The 22,843-nt window shown below is 41.1% G+C and overlaps 1 protein-coding gene across 5 annotated transcripts in view; it reads left to right on the top strand.

Moving 5' to 3' along the window:
• LOC143031796 (uncharacterized) overlaps positions 1–22,435 on the top strand; it is a 41,663-nt gene extending 19,228 nt beyond the window's left edge. For 3 of the 5 annotated variants that reach the window (XM_076196080.1, XM_076196079.1, XM_076196082.1), the window contains 3 exons: positions 17,679–17,834; positions 19,545–19,656; positions 22,092–22,435. In XM_076196080.1, coding sequence (XP_076052195.1) covers positions 19,572–19,656; positions 22,092–22,435 — 429 coding nt within the window. In that variant the 5' untranslated portion in view covers positions 17,679–17,834; positions 19,545–19,571. Of the gene's footprint in view, positions 1–1,989; positions 2,075–17,678; positions 17,835–19,544; positions 19,657–22,091 lie in introns of those variants that run through there. The other 2 variants (XM_076196083.1, XM_076196084.1) reach the window with 2 other exon arrangements.
• Positions 22,436–22,843: the final 408 nt, after the last annotated feature.

Below are 22,843 nucleotides of genomic sequence, written 5' to 3'. Positions count from 1 at the left end.
TAAAAAAAATAATATATTACCTCTCATGTATATTTACCCACAAGAAATGAGCTATGCTCATGGGGTCCTGTTATGTATGCATTTACCTAACTGTAGTATGTAGGAAAATAGCAACGCTTGTTGGGTCCCATCTACTACTCTCCAATATGACATACCTATTCTCAAAATCATGTACAGTTGCAAATTAATCTATATCCTTAATTTCAATGATCATATTTAGATTTGAATTCATATTTGTCTGTCTTATGTGCACAGCCTCCCAAATAGTTCTGCCATATCACTTCTTTCTTCTCAGGTTCCATGTGGGTGGGGGTGCGGAGTTAGCTCCTTGATAGTTGGTATGGCTTATTATTTCTACTGCAATCCTTGGACCAACAATTCTGTAAGGGTTCTAACAGGGTAGAACATGGAGGAAGGGGGTACTGGGGTAGCCATCAGACAAGAACACGACATAGCAAGTGGAAACTCTGTTGAGAGCCTGTGAAGGTGATCGTGTTCCTCTATTTTGTTATGAACAACACAAGGCAACAACAACTGGTAATGTGTTCCACTTGTTCACTGCCTTGTTTAGGAAGGTGAAGATATTTAAAAATTCTTTGACTTTTTGATGTGTCTGTGATGACACATATATATACCAAAGGCTTTTCCCCCCTTACAAGTGAGCTTATAGTATGAAGGAGTGATTGTGCCAACAGCACTGTAAGGGGCAGAAACATGGAACATAAGAGAGGAGGAGTTTGAATGAAATGTCTGAGAAGTATGATAGGGGTTACTAGGCTAGATAGAGTGAGAAATGAGGAGGTTAGGAGGAGAACAGGGGTGGAAAGGGAGCTGGGACATAGGGTGGATGAAAGAGTATTGGGATGGTTTGGACACATGGAAAGAATGGGTGAAGAAAGATTAGTAAAAGAAGTGTGGAAGGAGTGAATATGAGGGGTCGACCTAGGATGAGATGGATGGATGGGGTGAAAGGGGTATTACAAAAGAGAGGAATGTCTGTGGAGGAAGGATGGGAGAGGACAGAAGATAGGGGTGAATGGAGAGGGGTTGTGTATGGATGATGCTGTGATGCATGAGGGGCAGTGGGTGGGGGTGGGGGGTAAGGAAGTATGTATGAGAAAAATTTGACACAGCCCGAAGGGATTTCTCCCCGTCTTCTCCTTTTCTGCATGAGGGGACGGAGAGTTGGGGTTGCCGAATTTATGAAGCGGCCTTGCTGTGGATGTGCTGTGTCTTGCAACACTGCTTCTGACCCAGGGCAGTGGACAGGATGCAGGGATGACCCGTCTTCCAGGAGGTGCCAAGATAATAGGGAGGGTGGAGGGGAGTGGAATATATAGGAAATAGAATGGGTGGGAGTGGTTTCTATGCCTTTTTCTTTTTGGGTACCCCCCCCCCCCCATACAAGAGGGAAAAAGCCTTTGGTATGGTATATGGTACAAGGGAGGTAGCCAAAAACAAAGGCATAAAATCCACCCCCACCTATTCCATTCACACATACCCCACTTCCATTCACCCCCCTTCCTCCCTCTTATCTTGGCTGCTCCTGGAAGACAGGTTATCCCTGCAACTCGCCCACTGCCCTGCGTTAGAAGCAGTGTTGCAAGACACAGCACATCCACAGCAAGCCTGCTTCATTAAATCGGCAAAAAAAAAAAAAAACCCTCTGACCCCTCCTGCAGGAATGGAGAAGATGGGGAGAAATCCCTTCAGGCTGCATCAATTTATTTTTCACACATACTCCCTCACCCCCCCATCTCCCACCCACTCCCTTTCATGCATCACAGCATCATCCATACACAACCATTCTCCATTCACCCCTATCTTCTGTCCTCTCCCGTCCTTCCTCAACAGACATTCCCCTCTTTCCCAATGCCCTTTTCACCCCATCCACCCATCTCATCCTTGATCGCCCCTTCATGTTCCCTCCTTCCACACCTCTGTTACTAATCTTTCTTCACTCATTCTTTCCATGTGTCCAAACCAAAGGATTACAAAGGAAGAGCATGCCGGCAGGAGACCTTTTGGTCCATAACTAGGTTGGATGTGGAAAACATAGATAATAAACAGGTAGATAAAAGAATAAAATAAGTAAATAATGAAAAATGATGAACAAAAATAAGAATACTTGACAATAAATGAATAACTAGAAATAAACCATTAATACATCATACATACATATACCAAGGCTTTTTCCCCCTTCCAAGGGAGGTAGCCAAAAATGGAAAGGCATAAAAACACTCCCACCCATTTCATTCCCAAACACACTCCACACCCCTCCCACCCTCCCTCTCATCTGAGCACCTCCTGGATGACGGGTCATCCCTGCACCCTGCCCACCGCCCTGGGTCAGAAGCAGTGTCGCAAGACACAGCACATCCACAGCAAGGCCGCTTCATTTAATCGGCGACCCCCCCTCTCCGTCCCCCCTTGCATATAAGGAGAGGACGGGGAGAAATCCCTTCGGGCTGCGTCAAAATTTACTCACACATACTACCCAACCCCCCCGCCCATTCCTCCTCATGCAATCCCAACATCATCCATATACAACCATTCTCCACTCACCTCTGTCTTCTGTCCTCTCCCTTCCTTCCTCAACAGACATTCCCCTCTTCCCCAAAGCCCCCTTCACCCCATCCATCCACCTCATCCTAGGACGTCCCCTCATGTTCACTCCCTCCACATCTGCCTTCCATACCTCTTTTACTAGTCTTTCTTCACTCATTCTTTCCATGTGTCCAAACAATCCTAATATTCTTTCATCAACCCTATCTCCCAAATCCTTTTTCACCCCTGTTCTCCTCCTCACCTCCTCATTTCTCACTCTATCCAGCCTAGTAACCCCCACCATACTTCTCAGACACCTCATCTCAAACACCTTCAAACTCCTTCTCTCTTCTTCTCTTATGTTCCACGTTTCTGCCCCATACAGTGCTGTTGGCACAATCACTCCTTCATACAGTCTCCTCTTCGCATTCATTCCCAAATGTCTATTCCTCATTACACTCTTTAATCCACCAAGGCATTTACTCGCTTCTCTCAATCTACATTCTACCTCCACCTTCACTCCACCTTTTCCGGCCACATTTGCACCCAAGTATCTAAAACTATCCACTTCCTCCAGTCGCTCTCCCTTAATGTTCACTTCCAGTCTACTGCCACTTTCACCCCTTGTACATCTCATCGCCTTACTTTTACCCACATTTATCTTTAGCTTTCTTCTATCACATACTCTCCCAAACTCTGCCACCAGCTTCCTCAATCCCTCCTCTGACCCTGCCACAAGCACAGTGTCGTTCGCAAACAACAGCTGGCTCACCTCTCACCTTTCTCCACTTTCTTTAACCATCTCCAATCCCTGACCCACTACCCTTGCATTCACCTCTCGCACCACCCCATCCATGTATAAGTTGAACAGCCAGGGCGACATAACGCATCCTTGACGAAGTCCCACCGTTACTTCAAACCACCTTCAAATAACAAATAAAATAAAAATGCCAGTTATTACAGCATATTTCTTAGGTGCTTATCTAAATGAATCTTAAAACTACTATTTTATAAGGAAAAATAGATTCAATACTCATTCATCAACCATATCTCCCAACTCCCTCATACTACATATTCTCCTTGCTGAATCACAACACAGTTTTAGGCCACTACACTCCACACTCTTCTAATAAATCTCACACAAAGAATATTAGATGGCATCAATTCAGATAGGCCCAATCACAGAATACTTCTTATAACATTAGACATTGGTAAAGCTTTTGATGCTATCCCCCTCCACAAAGTAACAAACAAAATATATAACAAAGACATACACAATAACACTAAAAGATACATACATACATACATATACCAAGGCATTTTTCCCCCTACTAGGGAGGTAGCCAAAAAGGAAAAGGCATAAAATCATTCCCACCCATTCCATCCCCGAAAACACTCCACACCCCTCCACCCTCCCTCCCATCTTAGCACCTCCTAGATGACGGGTCATCCCTGCACCCTGTCCACTGCCCTGGGTCAGAAGCAGTGTCGCAAGACACAGCACATCCACAGCAAGGCCGCTTCATTAAATCGGCGACCCCCCTCTCCGTCCCCCCATATAAAGGAGAGGACGGGGAGAAATCCCTTCGGGCTGCATCAAAATTTTGCTCACACACACTACCTCACCCCCCATTCCCCCGTCCATTCCACCTCATGCATCACAACATCTTCCATATACAACCATTCTCCATTCACCCGTCTTCTGTCCTCTCCCGTCCTTCCTCAACAGACATTCCCCTCTTCCCCAAAGCCCCCTTCATCCCATCCATCCATCTCATCCTAGGACGTCCCCTCATGTTCACTCCCTCCACATCTGCCTTCCATACCTCCTTTACTAGTCTTTCTTCACTCATTCTTTCCATGTGTCCAAACCATCCTAATACTCTTTCATCAACCCTATCTCCCAACTCCCTTTCCACCCGTTCTCCTCCTCACCTCCTCATTTCTCACTCTGTCTAGCCTAGTAACCCCCATCATATCTCAGACACTTCATCTGAAACACATTCAAGCTCCTCTCTTCCTCTCTTATGTTCCATGTTTCTGCTCCATACAGTGATGTTGTCACAATCACTCCTTCATACAGTCTCCTCTTAGCATCCATTCCCAAATTTCTATTCCTCCTTACACTTTTTATTCCACCATACAAAACAAAGCATTAAAAACAATTACAGGCTGCACATATACAACACCTACAGACCACCTACACTATGAAACAAAAGTCCTCAAAGTCAAAGATCACCTTGACAAGAGAGACACACACAAACACTTGCTGCAGCCTCCACAAACACAGCACACCCACTACAGTATATAGCAGAACACACACACACACCAAGAAATAAAAAATAAAAAAAACACCCAAATATCTATATCACACACAAATACTCTCTTCTCTTCCTCCAAAACCACCAAATACCAGCCTCCGGAAACATATTCATGATCATATCACTCACTGCTCCATTAACACACTAAAGGACAACACACTGCTACATGCCAGACCCCCTGATAGCCATCCCTCTGAATCCTCTCTCCCACGAAAGGACACAGTCCACCTGACCAGACTGCGGTGCAGCCACCACCCAGCCCTTCTAAGCTACCAGAAGAGGCTGGATGACTGCATTGTGGACAAATGCCCAGGATGTAACACTTCACCCCATACTATTCTAGTATATTTCGCTTTATGGAAAAGAGATGTAGAAGTTAAAAGCGACGACCAGCGTTCTTCTTTTCAAGGGGATCCCACTACTCAAAAAAAAAAATAATAATAATAATAAATGAATATAATAAACAAATAAAATAAAAAAATGAATGAAAGTAGATTACCAACAATCCCTTGCAAACCAAACTAAGTTAATGTGTTACCATGATAGGCAGAAAAATATTAATTGTAAAGGTATATTGGTAACATGCATTCTTATTTGTTTGGCTTTACATGGAAATTCTATTCATATAACCAAGACGGATTTTATTTTTACTCGTTAATATTAACTTAAGTTTTCTATATGTAAAAGACCCAGAAGACATGGAAATTTACAAAGGATTACAAAGGCGGAGCATGCCGACAGGAGACCTTTTGATCCATATCTAGGTCGGATGCGAAAAAAAAATCATATTAATAATAAAATAATAAATAAAAACTATGATAATGTAAATAACAAATAAAATGCATAAATAAATGCATAGGTATAGTTAAATAATAAACAAACAGGGAAATAGTAAATAATAATAAATTGACATATAACTAATAATAAATAAAAATCAGACAGACAAATGATAACAAAACAAAAACAAATAATATAAGATAAATTATAATCATTACAGCATCTTACTTAGGTATTTATCTAAATGATTCTTAAAGCTTCGAACTGAACTACATTGCACTACCTGTGCAGGAAGTTTATTCCATTCATTAACTACACGGTTGGCAAAGTTGTTTCTACCTACTTCCAAATTGAATCTATTTCCGGAGAGTTTAAGACCATTGTTTCTTGTCTGATTCTCATTCAATGTAAAAATTTGGTCACTTTTGATGTCAATTCCCTTTAGAATTTTAAAGACCTGTATCAAGTCACCTCTGAGTCTACGCTTTTTTAGGGAAAACAGATTCATATGTTTTAGTCGATTTTCGTATGATTTATTTTTGATATTTGGAATCAGTTTTGTGGCTCGCCGTTGTACTCTTTCCAATCTGTCAATGTCTTTAATGAGATTCGGTGACCATACGGAAACAGCATATTCCAAATGTGGACGAACTAACGATTTATATAGCTTGTTAATGAGTGATGGACTTTTGAAATCAAAAGATCGCGCAATCAGTCCTAGAATCTTATTTGCTTTCTCAGAGGCTGAAATACACTGCTTGGATGATTTGAGGTCGTTACTGATAATTATGCCGAGATCTTTTTCACTATCCACTTTTGTTAACGAATTTCCAAATAACTTGTAATCGTACTTACTGTTATTTTTACCTATGTGCATTACCTTGCATTTACTTGTGTTAAATTTCATTAGCCACTTTTCAGACCATTGCTGTAATCTATCTAAATCTTCTTGAATATCTAATTGGTTTGAGTAATCATTTGCCACTCCGCACAGTTTTGTATCATCAGCAAATTTGGAAACAGTAGATTTTAGTCATTTATATATACTATGAATAGAAGTGGCCCAAGAACGGAACCCTGAGGAACTCCACTTGCAACACTTTTCCATCCAGAAGTATTTCCATTTAAAACAACTCTCTGTTTTCGACCATTCAACCAATTACTAGTCCAACCTAATAGGCTACCACTTATTCCATGCAAAGCTAATTTAGTAAGTAGTCTTTCGTGTGGGACGGTATCAAAAGCTTTTGCAAAGTCTAGATATATTAAATCTATATTGTTTCTTTTGTCATAATTCGAGATAACTGTGTTGTGGCTATCATTTATCAAACGGTTACTTTCTAAATGATGTTTGATAGCATCTCTGATGATAGTTTCCATTATTTTTCCTACGATTGAAGTCAAACTTATAGGCCTATAGTTATTTGGTTTCTTTTTGTCACCTTTTTTGAATATGGGAGTAACATTAGCTAGCTTCCATTCTCTTGGGACATCTCCGGATATGATGGATTTCTTGAAAATAATTTCTAATGGAACAACAATCTCATTTTTCATTTCCTTTAAGATTCTTGGATGCCAACCGTCAGGCCCTGGTGTTTTATTAACTTTGAGTTTGCCTATACACCTTTTAATTTTTTCTTTTGTTATATTTACCGTACCGAGTAAGTTTACCCTAGACTTTTCACAGGTTTCAGTTTGGAATTCACTTTGAGGTGTTTCGTTTACGAATACCGAGCTAAAATAATTGTTTAAGATATTACACATTCCTTCATTTGAATATTCAAGTTGACCGTCAGCAGATAATAGTGGACCAATGTGATTCCTAACAACCTTTTTATCTCTAATGTAACTATAGAATTCTTTTGGATTCTCTTTGGATTTCTCAGCGATGTTCATTTCGTATTGTCGTTTTCTTTTTCTTATTGTCTTTTTTAAATTTCTCTGTATTGATACATAACTTTCATAGTCATTAGATGCACCCGAGCACTTATATTTCTTATAAGCCTGTCTCTTTTTAGCAATACTTTTTTCAGTTTCTTTGTCGAGCCACTTTGTTGATCACTAGCCACGAGAGTATGACAATTGTCGATATAGAAGTTGGTGAAACCATTGCAAATAGTGATCACAACTTAGATTCAGATTGCTAAAGTACTTGTGTACTAGGTATTGGTATAATAGTTGTATTTACCTAATTGTATTTTACGGGACGAGAGCTATGCTTGTTGTGACCCATCTTTTATCTCTCCACATCCAGTTTATTCTTAAAATCTTGTATAGTTTTGGCACTCACTGTTTCCCCATTTAGTTTGTTCCAGACATCAGTCCATGTGGGAAGCTATTCTTTTTCAAATCTCTTCTGTAACTGTCCTTCTTTAGCTTCTTTTCATGTCCTGTTTCTCTTGTCCCATTTTAATAAGTTGTCTAGAATTTCCTCCCTTTCATAATTCTGTAGATAATTAAATCACCTCATTCTCTTCTCTGTTCCAGTGTTGATAGATGTAACTTGTCCAATCTTTGTTCAAATGTCAAAATTAAAAGTGTAGGTGCCATTTTTGTTGCTGCTCTTTTTTTTTTTTTTTTTTTTTTTTCTTTCTTTCTTTCTTTCTTTACTAGGTGCCCATAGTGTCGCAGCATACTCTAATTTAGGTCTTATCAATGTAATTAATATTTTCTCCATTTCTTCATCCATGTAGTCAAAGGCCACTCTCATTGATCTTAATAAGTTTAAAGTTTCTCCAACTAGTTTATTGACATGTTTATCAGGTGTCAAGTCACTCGAGATAATTACTCCTAGGTCCCTTTCTGAGTCGACTTGTTTGACTTCCTTGGTACCAATTTTATATTGACCCGATATTCTATTTTTGCTTTTTCCAAATTCCATTGTACTGCATTTCTTAATGTTAAAGTTCACTTCACACTTCTGACTCCATTTCCATATTTTATCCAGGTCTACTTATAGCAATCTGCAGTCTTCTTCTGTGCTTGCTCTCTTAAGTAATTTGGCATTATCAGCAAAGAGGTTCATGTAATACCTCACTCCCTCATCCATATCATTTAAATAAATGGGAAACATTAAAGGAGCCAATACAGAGCCCTGTGGGATGCCACTTATCATATCTTCCCAGTTCGAGTTCTTGTCTCTAAGTACCACTCTCATTTTTCTCCCACTCGAGAAATCTCTCATCCATTCCAGTAGCTTACTTTGTATTCCTCCTATTATTTCAATTTTTCTTATTAGCTTTTTATGTGGTACTTTGTCAAAAGCCTTCTGCAAGTCTAAGAAGGCACAATCAGCCCAGCCATCTCTTTCTTGTATTATTTCTATTAATCTTGAGTACATACATTATACCAAGGCTTTTTACCCCTTACCAGGGAGGTAGCCAAAAAGGACAAGGCATAAAATCATTCCCACCCATTCCATCCCCGAAAACACTCCACACCCCTCCACCCTCCCTCCCATCTTAGCACCTCCTAGATGACGGGTCATCCCTGCACCCTGTCCACTGCCCTGGGTCAGAAGCAGTGTCGCAAAACACAGCACATTCACAGCAAGGCCGCTTCATTAAATCGGCGACCCCCCTCTCCGTCCCCCCATATAAAGGAGAGGACGGGGAGAAATCCCTTCGGGCTGCGTCAAAATTTTTGCTCACACACACTACCTCACCCCCCATTCCCCCGTCCATTCCACCTCATGCATCACAACATTTTCTATATACAACCATTCTCCATTCACCCCTGTCTTCTGTCCTCTCCCGTCCTTCCTCAACAGACATTCCCCTCTTCCCCAAAGCCCCCTTCACCCCATCCATCCACCTCATCCTAGGACGTCCCCTCATGTTCACTCCCTCCACATCTGCCTTCCATACCTCCTTTACTAGTCTTTCTTCACTCATTCTTTCCATGTGTCCAAACCATCCTAATACTCTTTCATCAACCCTATCTCCCAACTCCCTTTCCACCCCTGTTCTCCTCCTCACCTCCTCATTTCTCACTCTATCTAGCCTAGTAACCCCCATCATACTTCTCAGACACTTCATCTCAAACACCTTCAAACTCCTTCTCTCTTCCTCTCTTATTTTCCATGTTTCTGCTCCATACAGTGCTGTTGTCACAATCACTCCTTCATACAGTCTCCTCTTAGCATCTATTCCCAAATTTCTATTCCTCATTACACTTTTTAAACCACAAAGGCATTTACTCGCTTCTCTCAATCTACATTCTACCTCCACCTTCACTCCACCTTTTCCTGCCACATTTGCACCCAAATATCTAAAACTATCCACTTCCTCCAGTTGCTCTCCCTTAATGCTCACTTTCAGATTACTGCCACTTCCAGCCCTTGTACATCTCATCACCTTACTTTTACCCACATTTATCTTCAGCTTTCTTCTATCACACACTCTCCCAAACTGTCACCAACTTCCTCAATCCCTCCTCCGATCCTGCCACAAGCGCAGTGTCGTCTGCAAACGACAGCTGGCTCACCTCCCACTTTTCTCCATTTTCCTTAACCATCTCCAATCCCTGACCCACTACCCTTGCATTCACCTCTTGCACCACTCCATCCATGTATAAGTTGAACAGCCAGGGTGACATAACGCATCCCTGACGAAGTCCCACCTTTACCTCAAAGCACTCACTCTCTCCATTTCTAATCCTGACACAAGCTCTACTACTCTCATAAAAACTCTTGACAGCTCCGAGAAGCTTTCCTCCTATCCCGTATATCTGCATAACCTCCCACAGTGCCTTTCTGTCTACCCTGTCATAAGCCTTTTCCAGATCCATAAAGGCCCAGAAAACATCCTTCCCCTTTCCTATAGCTTTCTCACATATCTGTCTTACCACAAAAATCTGATCTACACAACCTCTACCTGTCCTAAACCCACACTGTTCCTCACCAATTACTCCCTCTGTTCCTCTCCTAATCCTCTCAATCAAGATCTTCCCATAAGCCTTCCCAACTACACTTAACAAGCTACAAGTACAGGGAAAAGAAAAGAGAAGTAAAGAAAAAGGTAAAGGAGGCAAAGAGGAGAACAGATGTCAAATGGGGTAAGAGTATGACAGAAAATTTTGAAAGTAATAAAAAGATGTTTTGGAAAGAAATTAAGAGAGGAAGAGGAGGCGAATCAAGTAGAGAAGAAAAGGTAAAAGGTGCAGATGGAGAGATGATAATGGAGGAGAAGGCAGTAACGGGAAGATGGGCAGAATATTTTAGGGAGCTGCTTAATGTGAAGGAGGATAGGGAGGGAAAGATAGCTGCAGTGGGAAATGCTAAGAAATTAATCTTGAGTAAAACCATATTAAGTGTGTGATACACAATCTTCCACTTCTAAAGCCAAATTGTTTAGGGTTTAGTATTTTATTCTCTTCCAAGTGTTTGATCCATTTGTTCCTAATAATCTTTTCACATATTTTTGCTACTGTGCTCGTAAGGGATACCGGTCTGAAGTTTGTAGGATTTTCTTTGTTTCCTCCTTTATATATTGGTACAATGTTTGCATTTTCCAATCTTGTAGTACCTTTCCTTCTTTGAGTGAGAAATCTATTATCTTGTATAATTTGTCCGTTAGTTTAGCTGTACACTCTTTCAATATCCAATTTGCAATTCCATCCGGTCCATGTGATTTCCTAACATCTAGGTTTTATATTTTGTCTCATTTCTTTCTGCGTGACCTTTAATTTATTTATTTCATTTTGGGGATATTTCTCGTTGTCCCTCTTCCCAAATTTGTGAGCTTTCAATTGTAAAAACAGACCTGAAATGTCTGATCATAACTTAAGCCATTTCTATGTCATCTATATATTCTTTATATCTTTCACGCAGTTTCACTATTTTGTGTTTGTCTTTTAATTTATCATTTACATATCTGTAAAGGAGTTTTCAACAAAATGAAATACAATTTATACATATACAAAATTTTTACAAAATTACTTGTTGAAAAGGGAGAACATGAAGCAAAGCTTATGGGGAATTGCTCTCCCTTTACGGAAAGAATTATTTCTATTTTATACATTTATTTTTGTTACATGTTAGTATGATATATATATAATATATATATATATATATATGTATATATATATTTGCAATGAGATGTGACACGACGCCTGCTAACTCCGACCTCACGTAGGAATCGGGGTCACGTGTGAGCATCGCATCTTGTGGGGGTCAGGTGAGAGGTGAGAGGTCAAGTCTATTGTTGACATGACGATAATTGCTTACTGTGCGGATGCGGGTCACTGTCACCTGCAGGAACAAGAAAAAAAGAGTGGCAGACTTGGTTGATCCTTGCATTTGTCTATTATATCTTTCTCGTAGTTTCTTTTTTTTTTTTCCCTGCGTATATTCACATATTCATTTCCAAGTTTTATATGTGTTTATTACACATGTACGAGCTGTCTATTAGTTTTACATGAACTAGTGTATTAGTACTATTGTACCAGTAAACTTATACTAATATACCAGTGCTAGTGTAACAATACTAGTGTACTTGTACTAATATACTAGTACTAATGTAGTAGTACTAGTACTAGCATTAGTAACTGTTACTAGTGTATTAGTGCTAGTGTACTAGTATTAGTGAACTACTACGAGTGTACTAGGGTATTAGTACTAGTGTTCTCGTGTATTAATACTGGTGTACTAATTTTCTTGTATACTTGTATTAGTTAAACATTATAATTTACCAGTGCACTAGAACTAGTATATTAGTGTACTAATATAGTAGTGCTAGTGCACATGTACTAGTGTTTTAGTACATCATACATATACCATGGCTTTTTCCCCCTTACAAGGGAGGTAGCCAAAAAGGGAAAGGCATAAAATCATTCCCACCCATTTCATCCCTGAATACACTCCACACCCCTCCCACCCTCCCTCTTATCTGAGCACCTCCTGGATGACGGGTCATCCCTGCACCTTGCCCACTGCCCTAGGTCAGAAGCAGTGTCGCAAGACACAGCACATCCACAGCAAGGCCGCTTCATTAAATCGGCGACCCCCCCCCCTCTCCGTCCCCCCTTGCATAAAAGGAGAGGATGGGGAGAAATCCCTTCGGGCTGCATCAACTTTTGCTCACACGTACTACCTCACCCCCCACCCCGCCCATTCCACCTCATACAATCACAACATCATCCATATACAACCATTCTCCATTCACCTCTGTCTTCTGTCCTCTCCCGTCCTTCCTCAACAGACATTCCCCTCTTCCCCAAAGCCCCCTTCACCCCATCCATCCACCTCATCCTAGGACGTCCCCTCATGTTCACTCCCTCCACATCTGCCTTCCATACCTCTTTTACTAGTCTTTCTTCACTCATTCTTTCCATGTGTCCAAACCATCCTAATACTCTTTCATCAACCCTATCTCCCAGCTCCTTTTCCACCCCTGTTCTCCTCCTCACCTCCTCATTTCTCACTCTATCTAGCCTAGTAACCCCCACCATAATTCTCAGACACCTCATCTCAAACACCTTCGAACTCCTTCTCTCTTCTTCTCATATGTTCCATGTTTCTGCCCCATACAGTGCTGTTGGCACAATCACTCCTTCATACAGTCTCCTCTTAGCATCCATTCCCAAATGTCTATTCCTCATTACACTCTTTAATCCACCAAGGCATTTACTTACTTCTCTCAATCTACATTCTACCTCCACCTTCACTCCACCTTTTCCTACCACATTTGCACCCAAGTATCTAAAACTATCCACTTCCTCCAGTCGCTCTCCCTTAATGCTCACTTCCAGTTTACTGCCACTTTCACCCCTTGTACATCTCATCACCTTACTTTACCCACATTTATCTTTAGCTTTCTTCTATCACATACTCTCCCAAACTCTGCCACCAACTTCCTCAATCCCTCTTCTGATCCTGCCACAAGCGTAGTGTCATCCGCAAACAACAGCTGGCTCACCTCCCACTTTTCTCCATTTTCTTTAACCATCTCCAATCCCTTTCCCACTACCCTTGCATTCACCTCTCGCACCACCCCATACATGTATAAGTTGAACAGCCAGGGCGACAAAAACAAGCAAGGCTGTCCCCAAAGTCCGTGTGACGGATGAAGAGATTGCTGCCATTGGTCACATTAACATTCAGTACTTCAAAATTCCTCCAGCATTAGAACCTATCATCTACAATCCACTGGTTCACACGACAGAAGAGGATCCAACATCAGAGTTAGATATACTGTGGAAGACATCGTTACCTCCCACTCTCCAAGGCCATCATGGTTTGGTATGATGCAGTTCCTGCATCGAGGTCAACACCCAGGAAAAGCTTCTGTGACATTCCTTCCAATGATTGACCTTGATCCCAGTCAAGCTTCATGTATCTACTCTACAATGAAGTTTGTGTCTACCCAAGCTCAACTATACGACGTTACTCCAGTCCTCACATTCGACCAACCCTTGTACTGGAAAGCTTTAACGATTATAATATAGGTCTCAATCAAATGACAGTGATCTCAAGCGCATAGTCCTCAGGCTTGGGGGATTTCACATGCAGATGAGCTTTCTTGGGAGCATAGGTCACTTAATGGCAGGCTCGGGACTGCAAGAGTTGCTCGAAGTGGTATATGCTGGAAACACAGTGCCCCACATGATGACAGGCAAAGCTGTTTCCAGAGCAGTGCGGGGACATACGCTGGTAGATGCTGCACTGAACACCATTTTGGTCGCTGATGCCTACAATGTGCCTGTGCCAACCAAAGACACAGTTCAGGAACCACAAGTGGCAACTGCTGATACTGAGACAGATAATGTAGAACCACAAGATATTCCTTCAGATACAGTGACGACTGACATAACTACAGCAAGTGAAGTGTATGACAGAGCAATGTCCTCTTCCCTCTCAGTGGAAGAAGTTTGTTCTGCAAAAGTGTTGCAAAGAATCCAGACTGAACTTGACAACAAAAAGGATATGATGACTATGCCAACAGCAAAACTCTGGTTGCAGTATCTCAACATGGTGGACATCTTGCGGAAATTTATTAAAGCTGAAAGAACAGGGAACTGGAGCTTACTCCTCCAATGTGTGCACGATATGCTTCCCTACCTTGCCGCTTCTGGACACCGACAGTATACAAAGTCTGCATATGTATACCTGCAAATGATGACCGAACTACCAAATACGCATCCGGATGTGTATAAGAAGTTCCAAGAGGGATACCACGTTGTGCGGCGCAGTGATAGATACTGGGCAGGGCTCCCCACAGATCTGATCATCGAACAGGTTTTGATGAGAAGTATAAAGACGCGTGGGGGCCTAACTCGAGGAAAAAGGATGACAGAGACTCAGCGCTTACTGTGGGTCCTATCCATGCCAGCATGCGCAAACATCAACGATGCAATGCAGAAGTTCAGCGGGGTCTCCTACGAAACCAGCGACCAGCACAAAGATATTTTGAAGGCTAGACAGGCCAGAGATGTCAAGGACACCCTCGATCTTATCAGCTATCTGAAGGAAAGAGATCCATTCAAGGAGAATACCTCACTTCACAACATTGCTAATGGCATGGCCGCTCAGGACGGAGTCAATGTTGACCAAGCAAAAGAAATTGGAGACAAGATTCTTGTGAGCATGGCAGGGAAATCTGTGGAAGAATTCACCTTCCGAAAAGCCGATGAAGCAATGACACTTGCATCCAGATCAACTGTAAAAGTCAGAGGGGAATCTGTAGTAGTGGATCCACAATTGGTGTTCCAGCGACTGGTAATTGTAGGTGAACGGTGCGAAGACTTGTCAATGTTATTTAAGTTCGAACTCTGTAGCCACCCTCCTGCCTTATTTGACTCGTCATCCCTTCCCTTGCAGGCCAATAAGGCAGTCCTTGCTGATGTTCTGTGGAAGTCTATAGATGAACAACGTGAGCCGAGTGGAGACCAAGTCCAATATGTATTTGATGGCGGCGCGCTACTGCATCGGATTCCCTGGCCAAGAGGTTCCACATATGATAGTGTGTGTCAGATTTATGTCAGATATGTGACACAGAAATATGGAGCTGCTGTCATTGTTTTTGATGGCTACAGAGATGAACCCACAACTAAAGATGCCACACAACAAAGAAGAACAGGAACCTGCTCTAGTTTGACCGTAAACTTTGGTGGTGATATGATCATTCAATCCAAGAAGGAGGACTTCCTGAACAACAAGACAAACAAACAGCGCTTCATACATTTTCTCAGCGACAAACTAGAAAGGGCTGGATGCAGCACAGAACACGCAAAGCATGATGCTGATGTCCTCATTGTTCAAACAGCCCTTGCCTTTGCCAGAACAAGAGATACGGTTCTCATTGGTGACGACACAGATTTGTTGGTCCTACTGTTGTATCACGCTGATATGACCGCAAACGAACTGTTTCTGGTATCAGAGTCAAAGCAAGCCACCAAATCGAGAAGGGTATGGTGCATAAAGCAGTCGAAAGAGTTGCTGGGTCCTCAGATTTGCGACCATCTGCTCTTTGTCCATGCTGTTCTTGGCTGCGATACCACTAGTCGCCCGTTTGGATTGGGAAAAGGTTTGGCAGTGAAGAAGGTGAAGACTGATTCCCTGTTTCGTGAGCAATCAGAGATGTTCCACAAATCAGAGCAAATACCGGAGGACATAACTGCTGCAGGAGAGAAAGCTCTGGTATCACTGTACGGTGGTACCAGAGAGGAAGGACTGGACAGCTTAAGATACAAGCGGTTCTGTGACAAGATTTCCAAGAGCACATCTTCCGTGGAACCACAAACTCTACCCCCAACATCAGCAGCTGCAAGATTCCATAGCCTCCATGTCTATTACCAGGTAATGGAGTGGAAAGGAACACGTGTCAACATGAAGCCACAAGATTGGGGATGGCACATTGTGGACAGAAGGTACATGGCTATACAGACAGATCAGCCCGCAGCACCACCGGAGATACTGGATGTCATCTGTTGTAGCTGCGAGAAAAACTGCAAAACAAGGAGGTGCACATGCCAAATACATGGTCTCCATTGCACTGCCGTGTGTAGAGAACGTCGTGGTACAAGTTGTTCTAACTCACAGGTGCCAGATTGATCAGATAATGTAGACGACGACGCTTAAGCCGGATACCGCAAAGTGGCACAACTGGAATTGACACTCTTGAAATTAATGTTGATGATCTGTTGTTGAAACATAGGCTTACTGTTGTTCATGAGTATGATAATAAACTTATCTCTGGCTACAATCATGTTTTCCTACATTTCAGTAGGCCCTAGGTTAAAAAATGCACAGAAAATATAAAATGTTGAGCAAATACATTTTAAAAATAGACATTCTTTCCAGCATATTGGATTTTTGGCTATAAATTCTTTATCCAATAAAAATGTAACCTATTCCATGTGAATTCTTGTGATAAAAAACCCCATTTTAGCACTTTAAATGACTCAATTATTACATCTAAATGAGGAGATATGGCAAATAATCGAAAATTGGCGGCCATATTGGATTTATGCAAATTAGACATATTTCCTCAACGTGCATTTCTTAGGAGTTTTAGTTCTAGACACCTCATGTGCAGGCATGCCCTGTGGTGAAAACAATTCTGTTGCAATTTGTTCCAAGTTGGGCCCTAAAATGTGCTATATTGCCTGGACTACATCATTATTATTATTATTATTGGTATTATTATTATTACTATTGATGCAGCCCGAAGGGATTTCTCCCCGTCCTCTCCTTTATATGGGGGGACGGAGAGGGGGGGTCACCGATTTAATGAAGCGGCCTTGCTGTGGATGTGCTGTGCCCTGCGACACTGCTTCTGACCCAGGGCAGTGGACAGGGTGCAGGGATGACCTGTCATTTAGGAGGTGCTAAGATGGGAGGGAGGGTGGAGGGGTGTGGAGTGTTTTCGGGGATGAAATGGGTGGGAATGTTTTTGTGCCTTGTCCTTTTTGGCTACCCCCATGGTAAGGGGGAAAAAAGCCTTGGTATATGTATGTATGTATTATTACTATTACTATAATTATTGTTGTTGTCGTTATCAACATCATTATTTGTTTTATTTATCTTTTTTGCAGCCCAAAGCTGGGGTGTCGTTCAGTTGGGGATGTGGCATCATGGACGACTGTGCACCACGCACCCCTGCGAAGTCATCTTTTCTGTCATCACCTTGACTGTCACGATACTCTCTGTCTGACGGTTACAAAGACGAGAAGCCGCCAGCCACATCTCAGGTAAGCGAGCACTTAATGTATTATCACACTGGGATTCACTAACGCCGACCGTTGAAAGTTCGTCTGAGTAAAAACGACTTAGGTTACAATATATATATATATATATATATATATATATATATATATATATATATATATATATATATATATATTTGAAACCTCCAAATATCAAATTAACTTCGTTATAAATGGCAAAACTGAATGATGTAATTAAGATTGTAAAGCTATACACATGTTAGACATGTTGATGAAATGATTTCTGTAATTAGCGAAGTCTTGTTCTAGTTACTCAAATGGAGGTAGAATCATCCCAGATGTCGCAGGAGAAATAGCCCAGTGGTGTGATAACCTCTGAAGGAGAAGGCAGGAAGTTTCTGCAGTCCATAACTCTCGCCTCCATTCTTTACAGAATTCATAAACAGCTCAGATAATAGAGACAGAAACAAGTATTAGCTAAATAAAAATTCCGCCAAAATCTGATGCCAATGCGATCTCGCCATGACTTTAATTATTGATTATTGTTTTCCTTTTCAAACATTTTCATCAATACTTTCTAAATACTTTAATGTTTTCTTTAATTATTTCTTTCATTGACGATGTAGGGATTGTATTGAAGAATAACACAGTATATTAAAGACCTCAAAAGGAGTTTGATATTTTATTGCACAATACGACGACAATGAGTAGTGTGAACGTAACATTTCGCAATATCTTGTCGAAATGTCTCGCAAGATCTTGTCGAAATGTCTCGCAAGAAGGGTGTCCGAGTGATGATATCTGAAACACTTCACTCAACTGACGACATTGTGCAATAAAATGGAACCATGAAGGGGTAGACAAATATTAGCACAATAAAACCATGTTTATATATTGAGTCAATCGTGTAGGTATGCTTTAGCATGCTGTCCTGACTTACCAGTTGTGTCGTCGATGTTGTGCCCAGTAACAAACAACTAAGTTGTAGAACATTTCATTTGTTTATTTTCTGTGCAACACTAAATTAGTTTTATATATATATATATATATATATATATATATATATATATATATATATATATATATATATATATATATATATATATATATCTTTATTCAACCACAAACAACTTTTAATTCCATGCCATCGCAATCGAGACTGAAGAATCACTCGATGGAGACATTTTGTTGGAAATTGAAACGTGGACGAGCCGAGGATTCGAACCCAGCTAACTCGTAACAAAGTTACAGTGACTTAAACCAATGCGCTATCAAGAATAAAGATATCAATTGATCGCTGGGAACCATTCAGTGTAGATGTATATATATATATATAAGCCTTACTCATTGGTTTGCATCATGTCAACGGCAATAATTATTGTCGAGTGGTAGTGGAACCGGAAATGAGATCACAAGAACATGCATCATTCTTATATTTTATTTGTTTGCCGAAATGATTTACATTGATTCATTATTATTATTTATTATTATTATTATTATTTGGGAACTGCATGCACGGGATATTGACAGAATATCGACAACTAAGAAATGGACTTTCATAAAATTTTCTTTAACATTTTTTTTTTTTTTTTTTTTACAGCCCATTTGAATCTCAAGTTAACGCATAACCACTAACAAAAATAAATAAGATAAATTATAATTGCCATGGCATTTGTCTTTATAACCTAAATCATGTGGAGTAGCATTGCATCAAAATGTATTTCTTTATTACAGGAATATCAAGGGGTCGACGTCGTCCTTATGACAGTAGTCCGTTGCGGAGCTCTACTCTGCACTTACCATCAATTCCGTACCCTTCACAGAATCGGCTCAAAGTATATATTAGGTAAGTATAGAAAACAATAACACTATTACTTGAAAGGTTTTCCTCCAACATCTAGAACTTTTTCTACAGTAAAATAACTTTGGTAAACTATTTTGTTTTCTCAAAAATTGACAGAATGGCATTTGACTGATTTTTTCTGGAATCTGCCTAAGGTTAGGATTTGTCATATGGATATGAAGTTAATTTTTCAAATCTTTAATCATCGAGTGATCTTGATTAAATAAAATTGAATTTAGTTCTTCACCACGTAAAATACATATTTAAAGAGAATAAGAGATATTGTGTAAATAGTATTACTGTCGTTGAATTGTCGTTTGAAAACGTTCGTTTAAAGTCGTGTCTACAAAGTCAAAGATTCTCTATCAATATCCTATGTTTTAACTTAGTACATTTCCCACAGATAAAATACATTGTGAATTGCAACTTTATAAAGGAAAATTGGGAAAACAATTTGATGCCAACGATTCCATAAAGAAGGGTAACATAGTAATGTTTTCTCGAAATATCGAGAACAGTTTGGGCTTTGGGAAATGTAGAGTTTGCAGGTCTGATCCAAACTTTCAGTCCTGCATTCAACATATTCATTTGATATTCATGTTTTTGTATATTTCATGGTAAGTGATTGTAATTAACAGAAAAAGGATACATACATACATATACCAAAGGCTTTCTCCCCCTTACACAGGGGGTAGCCAAAAAGAAAAAGGCATAGAAACCACTCCCACCCATTCCATCCCCTATATATTCCACTCCCCTCCACCTCCTCTCCCCCTCTTATCTTGGCACCTCCTGGATGACGAGTTGTCCACTGCCCTCCCTGGGTCAGAAGCAAGACACAACACATCCAGAGCAAGGCTTGGTAAATGTTAAAATTCATAACAGCATAACTGAAAGCAAGTTTATGAGGAATGATGGAAAGGGTCGTGACATAATTATGCTGCACTCCAAGTAAGTCACCTCAGGTTGTTGGGCCCTGCTGCTGCTGCTGTGGAAGCACAGCTTCTTGCTGCATCCCCAATTAATACTTTACAATAGAAACTTGATGTGAAACACATTTATTTGAAAAACAACATACACATGTATAATACCAAGGGCTATTTCCCACTTATGAGGGATGTATCCAAAGTCAGTCATAAATCCACTCCTGCCCATTTCATCCCCACATCCACTCCACTCCCAATCACCACCCCTCCCTCCCTCCCTCCCTCTCTCTTTTCTTGGCTCCTCCTGGATGACGGGTCATCCCTGCATCTCGCCCACTACCCTGGGTCGGAAGCAGTGCAGCAAGACAGCACATCCACAACAAAGCCACTTCATTTATTTGTTGACCCTCCCTCCCTCCCTCCCTCTCCATCCCGTCATGCAGAAAAAGAGAAGACATGGAGAAATCCCTTTGGGCTGCATCAAAATGTCATTCACACGTACGTACTCCCAATCCCCCACCCACTCCCTTTCATTCATCACAGCATCATCCATACACAACCATTCTCCACTCACCCCTATCTTCTGTCTTCTCCCTTCCTTCCTTCCTTCCTCAACAGACATTCCCCTCTTCCCCAAAGCCCCTTTCACCCCATCCATCCATCTCATCCTAGGTCGCCCCCTTATGTTCACTCCATCCACCTCTACCTTCCACACTTCTTTTACTAATCTTTCTTCACTCGTTCTTTCCTTGTGTCCAAACCATCTCGATGATACTCTTTCCTCAACCCTTTCATCTCCCAACTCCTCCTCCACCTTGCTCTCCTCCTCACCTCCTTGTTTCTCACTCTATCCAGCCTAGTAACCCCTACCATACTCCTCAGGCATTTCATCTCAAACACATTTAAAGTCCTCTCCTATGTTCCATCTTTCTGCCCCTTACAGTACTGTCGGCACAATCACTTTTTCACACTACAATCTCCTCTTGGCATCCATTGCCAGATGTCTATTTCTTGTTACACTTTTTAATCCCCCAAAGCATTTCCTTGCTTCCCTTAATCTACACTCCACCTCCACTCCTCCCTTTCCTACCATACCCCCCCCCCAAGTGTCTAAAGCTATCCACCCACTCCAGCCTCTCTTCCTTAATACTTGGAAAAACAAAGTAATGCAATTACAAAAAAAGGGGGGGGGGCAAAAATTTATTGATGGGCCGCATAAGAACCTTTGGCACGCATTCATGCATGCATGCATGCATGGGACCCACAGGCCATAGTTTGCCCTCCCTCCCCTGCAGCATGGCAAGGAACAAGGATAAGGTGCTGAGATGGGAGGGGCAGGGCATTAAATGGGTTTTGATGTAATTATATTAATGGATTTTAGTCTTGACTCAGCTACTTCTTTATAATGGATAAAGGACTTTTGTTATTTGTATATAATCGCATAAATTCCCTTTGACAAAAGCAGATTTATTCTCTTTGATACTCCAAAATGATCCTCTTTTTTTATTTCAGGTGCACATCAGGAGTGTCCTGGAGAAAATGCTGTACAATTTGCCAAGATAGTTGCTGCTACACTTTTGGCCGGAGAACTGTCTCTGATGGCAGCGCTAGCGGCAGGGCACCTCGTCAGGAGTGATCTCATTCACCACAACCGTGCTGCCAAAGCCGCCGCCTCAGCTCCTGCTCTCGCTCCTCCTTGTGTCACAGTCATCACGCACCTCCCCACCACCCCCGCCACGCTACCCACGCCAACCACCACAGTCACATCAGCATCGCCTACAACGACCACGTCTACACTTTACAAAGGATTACAAAGGCGGAGCATGCCGACAGGAGACATTTTGATCCATATCTAGGTCGGATGAAAAAAAAAAAAAAAAAAAAAAAAAATCATATTAATAATAAATAAAAACTATAATAATATAAATAACAAATAAAATACATAAATAAATGCATAGGTATAGTTAAAATAATAAACAGGTAAATAGTAAATGATAATAAATTGACATATAACTAATAATAAATGAAAATCAGACGGACAAATTATAACAAAACAAAAACAAATAATATAACATAAATTATAATCATTACAGCATCTTACTTAGGTATTTATCTAAATGATTCTTAAAGCTTCGAACTGAACTACATTGCACTACCTGTGCAGGAAGTTTATTCCATTCATGTCCAGCACAGACGCACCATCCACCACAGGCACACTTCCTCTCATTGCCCATCACAGTGACAGACCACCCTACATCGGGTAC

Source organism: Oratosquilla oratoria, chromosome 12, assembly GCF_046742065.1.
Source record: "Oratosquilla oratoria isolate Oo_2021 chromosome 12, ASM4674206v1, whole genome shotgun sequence".
In the NCBI taxonomy this organism is placed as follows: Eukaryota; Metazoa; Arthropoda; class Malacostraca; order Stomatopoda; family Squillidae; genus Oratosquilla; species Oratosquilla oratoria.
The sequence above is the reverse complement of the archived record's forward strand: the minus strand, read 5'-3'. Positions and strand labels throughout refer to the sequence as shown.